Source organism: Phaethon lepturus, unplaced genomic scaffold, assembly GCF_000687285.1.
Source record: "Phaethon lepturus isolate BGI_N335 unplaced genomic scaffold, ASM68728v1 scaffold36141, whole genome shotgun sequence".
NCBI classification, from domain to species: domain Eukaryota; kingdom Metazoa; phylum Chordata; class Aves; order Phaethontiformes; family Phaethontidae; genus Phaethon; species Phaethon lepturus.
Genome location: NW_010517599.1, coordinates 2,757 through 10,160, shown reverse-complemented (window position 1 = coordinate 10,160; position 7,404 = coordinate 2,757). Strand labels below are relative to the sequence as shown.

Genomic DNA, 7,404 nt, shown 5'->3' with positions numbered 1-7,404 from the left:
TGGGCGGGGCGGGTCTGTCTTCCTGTACCGAAAAGGGGATTACCGAGTCTCTCCCTTATTCTTTCTTCTCAGAAACCTGGTCCGGCCAAAGCAGAGCCGAAACCAAAAAAGGTGGGGTCAAAGGTGAGAGTCACGGGGAAGAGGGGAGGGAGAGGAGGTGATCGGGTTCGTTGTGCACGTGCCCAGTGGCGTCTCGTTTTGCGCCGTTGACGCTCGGTGTCCGCACGTCTTCTCTCATCTTCAGTGTCCCTTATGGGAGCGCTTGTTTACCTGGAGTACCCCTTCCAGGTGCTTCTGCCGCTGTCTACAGGTACCTTCCACCACCGTTTGAGTAGGTCCTTGGTGAGCGCTGTTAGTGTTGCCTAGAAATGTGGGCACTGATTCACAGGTGGTAGGCTGGTACTGAGCAGAACTATGTCGAAGCGATGGTGCATAGGATTGTATTTCATTGCTGTAACACAAGGGGATAAAACATATTAACAGTGTAAAGCAGTGTGTTACGATGGGGGAAAAATACTTGAATTTCAGCTGCCACTGAAAAAGGACTAAGTTTCCATTCATGTAGTCTTAGCTTTCAGGTCTTGGTGTCTAAGTAAGTGTGGTTTAGTATGACCTTTTGATTTTTCAGCATAGCTTTTGTAGTGCCAATAACTGAGGTGTAAAATTCGTTGTTTCTTGGGAGAAATAAAAGAGGCTGTGTATCTGTTGGCTTGTTGGGATATGTGTTTTTAAGTGTTCCTTTGTGATTATCAGCTTTTCTTTTTAATGTATGGATTAAGAGCATTTCAAATACACTAATCTAGAACTCTGCTTGGCAGATTTTTTTTGAAGTTTTCATTTTATTAATCCTACTGAACAGTTACTTACCAGTAATGCACCTCCATTACAATGGTTTCAGTATCAGTGCATTCCCATTCTCGAAGTTGTAAGCCTAAGGAATTTGGGGAAGCTTTCCAATTTTACTTCAGTTCTGATTCTCTGTTTTTTCCTGTGTCTTTGTGTGGTGCATCTAATTCCTAATGCTGCTAGTTGATGCCAACTGATACGCATGATACTGACTTGCTGCCTATAACTACTGCTAGAAAGAAACATTTCCACAGTTCATAGCTGGTAACATACTCATGTAAACCAAGTACATGACAAACAATTGCTATCTCAGACTATTAAGTAGAACGCCTTCCATGAGGCCTCCATGAAATGCTGCTGTAATGTGAATATATGAACAATCTTCTGTTTTTTTTAAATTGCTGTTGCCATCGGCAATTCAAGTAAACGTATAACTTGTTTTACATTTGATCCTCTTCATTCTAAAACTCATGCTGTCACTAAAATCTTTTGTCATTTGGAAACTTTCTCATTGCTAATGTAAAAATCTCTTTTGTTCTGATTGTGTTTTACTTCTCCAGCTTCAGTACTTTCTCATTTTAGCTGTCTCTGGACTTTATTTAAATGGGTGGCAGAAATATTTCACTGTTACATACCAGTCAAATAGTAGGTTTTTAATTTTTTTTTTTTTGTTACTATCTTTCTTCCATATTTTATCCATCAAAATGTGCTTCTTTGCATCAACTTTGTACTTTTTAAAACTTCAACAGTATTTTTTCTGGTTGTGAGAAGTTTGCTTATTATGGAGTTACTTGGTGGGGTTTTTTTTATAAATACTAATGAAGAAAAATATATTTTGACAATCAAAACACAGAAGTCTACTTGTGAAATTGTCTGTTACCTGAATTTGTAATACTGAGTTTAGCCTTTATAACTTTTCAGAAGTATTTTTTTTTCCATTGCCATGTTTCAACTGCTTTCTCTGTGCTCTTGAGGAATTAAAAAAAAATTATAGGAGCAGAGAGTTTCTAAAGTTTTATGGACATGATGATTTAGTTATCTAACACAAGATGCTTCAGCGCTGATTTTTTTCTTGCCTTGCACCTCTTGTATATGTAATTTAACTTACTGTGTGTTTGTATCCAGTGATGTAAAACACTTGCAACTTTTGCTTAGTGGTTGCAATTGGTTGGCAAAACCATATTTTCATGAAGACAGTATTTTCCATGAGCATTCATGTAAAATAGAAAATGTACTCAGATAGCTATTAAAAACCTGCATGTGTGAAGTAAGGAAGTTGCATGGGTTTTGTGAGGAGGAATGCTTGGGGTGAAGATAGTATGGAATACTTCTGACCAAATAGTTTCTCATAGAAACCTGAGATGCGCATTTCTACAGTACTTAAAATGTGCAAAACTGAGAACTTTATTTCTTGGAGTGAATTTTAGGTCAGAGGCAACAAATTAGGACATAATTTGAAGAACATATTTATGCAATGCACACAATGTTTTTTTTTTTAATGAGATAAGATATATTTTAAGGTAGATCAGCATAGTGGTCTTCTGCTGGGAGGTATAAATGTATTATGTTGTCTTGCCACTTACTCACATTGTACCTGCCCAGAAAAAGTGTTGTAGTTTGTCATGTATTGAAAATATTTGTCAGTATTATAAAGTAATATTTGACAGATGGTGTCAAAACCAGTACATTTATGTAATTCTTAATTGACAGAAGTACTTTGTAAGTAGGGGGATCAGCTGGAGGACAGGCAAACTTTGTAGCATTGGGTTGCTGTAAGGAGTGTCTGGGAGGATGTATTACGTGTTTATATGAAAGTAGCTCTTGAACAAATATTTCTTCCCTACCCATTTAACAACAGTCATGTAGGTACAGAGGATGTGACTGGGATACTAACAGAGGAGCACTGAAAATGATACTTCTGGGTGATGCATTTGTTTAGGTTAGGTTACTGAAATTCCCACCTATCAATATGGCGGGGGGAGTGAGGAAGAGTGTTCAAGTACTTTGTTTTTACAAAGTGGAAGGACTACATTGCTGGTTTTTTTTACACGCCAGGAGGTTAAATAATGTATTACAGATTTCTCTGTCTAGCCACTAGAGTCTAGTTAACTTCTCAACCCAGTTTGGTTCTCTCATTTTACTTACTATCTGAAACTGCGACTGTTTGTCTGTATATAGTTTGGAAAACTTTTTTGGTAGTTGAACTATGTGCTAGCTCATTGGTTCTCAGTAGTAGCTCTTGCTGTTTAGCAAGTCCATCTTGGTCTTGTGCTTGTTATTATTTTCAAAGTTTACCTCGCAGGTCTTAAGAATTTACTTACTGGAGATTTATTTCATTGTAGGATAAATCTGAGGACAAGAAAGCTCAATCAAAGGGGAAAAAGGGGCCTAAAGGAAAACAGGCAGAAGAGACAAACCAAGAACAGACAAAGGACACCTTGCCTGCAGAAAATGGGGAAGCTAAAAGTGAGGAGGTAAAGTTGCCTGTACTCTTTGGTGCAAAGCAGCTGGATAACTTACTGTATGGGTTTATCCAAACATCTGTCAGAAACATGCAGTTCTTACAATAGAATCTATTTCTGCCTAAAGAGATGTAGGCTATTGAAATATTAGTGAATAGACCTGAAAAATTCTAGATGCCCCAAAAAGAGCTGCAATTATGTGATAATAGTCCCTGAAATGAAGGGGAAAAGGTGAGAATTTGACCAAAGTTCCAACACAGGATAATGTCCCGAAGAGAGGGGCTGTTCTCCCCGCGGGTAGGTCTTGGCAAAATAATACAGGCAGGGGTGTACAGAGGTTATACTGCTCTGGGGGGGGTGGAATGTCTGTCTTTGGAGCATTTGGTTTGGGTTTTAGTCTGCCTTTGCTGTTACTGGAAGAGAGGTTCCTTCTTGCTACAAAAGTTTGACAAATGCAGTATGCATTTTCTTGGGACTGGAAACAGTTTTCACTGAAAAGCCAAAGTTGAAATTATTTAACCGAAGTTGAGATAACATATATAGCAGTCATAGATACAGACAGTGCTGGCAGGAGGGGCAGGTTGGTTACAAGGATGGAAGAGAAAGTGCAGGAACTACTAATAGTTGTTGTTGCTGAAGAAATGAACATGCCACATGAGCCTTGGCTGTGATACTGTGCTAAAATGGCAGTGTTGTGGAGGTGTTTGGAGTCACTGATCATCTAACTTAAAACATGCTCCATGCTGTATTCTTTTTCTGGAAAGTGGACATAATTAAATTTAGGACAAGATCTGTAGGGAGAAGCAGTGCCTCTTACAAGGGCAGCTGTTAACAACTGGATGAAACGCAAGTTTTCATGTGGCAACAGGCCTAGAATTGGTCTCAGGTTTCTGCAGTATTGAACACCTTGCTCATTTTAATTAGTTCAGTGGAGTTTGCTGATAAGATAGTCAGATGATTTTTTTTTTTTAAGTGTGTGATTCATGCATTCTGTCTGGTTGTTGCACTGAAAAGTAATTTTTTTTTAAGATAGAAAAAAAAGCCTATCTGAATTTTATCACACTGATATATCAGTTTGCAGATAGATCTTTGAGTAGAGGAAAAAAAGTATTTGGTTTTTAGGTAGATGAGGTAGATGATGTGTTTTGGTGGGCGAGGAAGGTACAGGATCCTACCTGAGTGTACAAGACAACTTACTGTGGGGTAACAGTTGTTCATTTGCAAGCTTATGGTGTGATCTTTCTGCAAAAGTTGTGCTGTACCTGGGAATTCTTTAATTGGCTTGACTTTCTGCATAGCTCTGCCTCCCTTTTACTATCATATAATTCAGTCTTTTAGTTAGTGCCTGGTGAAAGTTAAATTTGGCAATATTTTTCAGCAGGGGTCTGTTTACTATGCAAGTGCCAGGATGATGTAAATCTACAAGGAATGGATGATGACTTCCGGGGCACATCATCATGCTGGTCACACAAGCCAGAATTGCAGGTTTCATCTAATACCCAAGTCCAGAAGAGGCAGAGGTGTAGTCCGTCCTGTTGGACGTTACTGTTTTCAGTCGGGACCATCATGTCCATGACGCTGTTGTTAATCCGTGTTCTGGTGACTGTCTTTGGAGTTACATTTCCACTTGCTAACACCTGCGAGTGGAAATGCCTTCCATACTCCCTCTTTCGAAAGCTTCCCCCAGGTGGCAGTGAAGACTGAAGGGGTGATAGTGTTCCTGCCCGGGTGCTACTGTGGTGATTAAATAATCTATTCTGCTGGTAGGACTGCAAAGCTTTGGAATAATCAAGTATAGTTGTTATGTTAATACATAACGTTACATTCCTTTTTTTAACATACATTGCAAATGCAGTGAGTTTTCTGATCTAAATGGAGTTGTAATTTTAAATAATTAAGTAACTTGTTCTGAAGTTGAGGTGCAGTATAGAGAGACTTGAAAACAGTATAGCTCTGCTGCTGCAATTTCCGTTTCACTGAATGTACTTTTACAAAATTATGTTTAATTTAATGCAGCGCTGTTTCAAAGTCTTAGTTACTTTAAAACATGATAAGATTTAAGAATGTTACTAAATTTCAGTGCTGCATTGAAATTTAAATGCATGAAGTGCATCCATAATGTCTTTTTTAAACACTCTATATGCAGGGATTTTAGCTTAGTAAGTTAAAAAGCCTCCTTTTCCTATCATGAAGGTGGCAGTTATTGAAAAGGTCTTTGTTTTCTAAAAAAAACATAAAAATCCTTTGCCGTGTGTATTGAGTAGTAGCAATAGCAACATTCTGAGATTCATACTGATGCATCTGAGGAGAGAGAAGCCTTTTCAAGACAGCTTGTTTTTTAGTAGGTCATTATCCAAGAGAAATGAGCAAATCATGACACCAACTTATTAAGACTGTAAAGCACGGTATGTGGAAACAAGTTGTCGTGGTTCTGTATGTCATGTTAGCTAAGGCACAAGTTTAAGGCACAAATACTACACACCAAAAGGCTAAGTCAACTTAGAAACTTTCTGCATTGAAGTGTTCTGTTTTCTTGTCTTCTTTTCAGACCCCAGCATCTGATGCAGCAGTAGAGAAAGAAGCTAAGGCTGAGTAACATCTGGTACCAAGTCTTTTATTGGTGGTCCTTATACCTTTCTTCTTGTACAATTCAGAGGAATATTTTTATCAACTATTTTGTAAATGCAAGTTTTTTAGTAGTTCTAGAAAACACATTTTTAAAAAGGAAAGAATCCCAACTCAACCCATTTTTTTACATATTTAGATAAGTGTAAATGCTTTTTTAAAGTGGTAAAATCGCGTACTGGTTGTCTGTTTTATATGAAACCAGAAATTAATGGCATGATACCTTAAGGAGAGGGCTTTGAAGCCTTGATTAGGCTTCACGTTCCATAGACTGTGAGGAATGTTTTTTCTATCCTATTAAATGAAGCATAACACAGCTCAGACTTTGGAATTCATAACGATATGTTGAGAACGTCTTGACATTTTAGTTACTTATCTTTATCTATGGTTGTACCATCAAGTAGAATTGCTTATCTAAATAAAACTGCTCCCTAGTGTTGGATTTCTTGCTGAGTGATGTATATCTGTGACAAAGTTATTTTTGGTAGTTGCAGCTTTATTTTTTCCAACAACTTTGTAGCTGTGATGCGAAAGATTGGAAACTTCTATTATACCTTTAAATACTAAGTAAAAGTTTGTGCTTGGCAGACATAACTTATGTCAGTATTAAATACACTGGAACTTCACATCCAGTTTTTAAAGGACAGCTTGTCTACAAAGATCAAATGAAAAATATTTGAAATAGTCCTAGGAAAAAAACCCAATTATTGTTTTTAGATTTTAAAAAACTATGTGAATAAAAACAATTGTAAAATTGTTCATAGTGTCTGTGATCACCAAACAAAAGCCAAATAAATCTTGATTGTGAAAGGATGTTTCTCTACCTCCTGCATTGAGTATGACAACTCACAATCTTAAGTGGTGTAGTTCTTGATTCTTAACCATGCGTTTAATATTGTTAAAAATGTAATTTTCAGGAGGTAGGTGGTAAAGCAGGGAGTGAGTAGCAAGGAGAAAAGTGTAGTTGCAGTCTTAATCTGGACTTCCAGTTTGAAAGCTGATAGCCTAGTGCTGCTTCTGTTACCTTAAAGTTAATAATTAGTAAGCATCAGATGTTTTCATCTGTTTGGCATCGAAGAGTTTGCATATGCACTCTTGTGTAAATAACTGCTTTAAGGAAGATGCACAAAGCAATCCTCTCAAACGTTAACTGATTGGGTGGTGCTGCTGCTGTTGTGTTGGAACCATATTGGAATTTCCCCAAATCCTGCCTTAAAATCAAGAAAGCTTCAGATGTCAGGGGAAAAACGAACCTAGGCTGTGAGCTTCCCCAGGTAGCCGACTTTATGGAATGGAGGTTGAGCCGTGTGGAACAGCCTGGCCAGGAGCAGGGAGGGAGGCACAAGAAAACTTCCCTTTTCGTGCTGCTGAGCTGTTGGGTGAGCTTACCGTGCTGTGAGCAAGTGTACCTGCTATATAAGGTTGCAGGCTTACAGAGCGTTGTTTCAAATACAACATTTCTGTGCTGAGA

At 38.1% G+C, this 7,404-nt stretch overlaps 1 protein-coding gene across 1 annotated transcript; it reads left to right on the top strand.

The window, feature by feature from the left end:
- Positions 1-72: 72 nt before the first annotated feature.
- On the top strand, positions 73-6,746 carry HMGN1 (high mobility group nucleosome binding domain 1; the record flags this gene model as incomplete). The annotated part of the gene is made up of 3 exons (XM_010296452.1): positions 73-123; positions 3,189-3,320; positions 5,857-6,746. Coding segments are annotated over 3 exons (231 nt in total), but the record flags the coding sequence as incomplete, so codon positions are not given.
- Between the last annotated feature and the right edge of the window lie 658 nt (positions 6,747-7,404).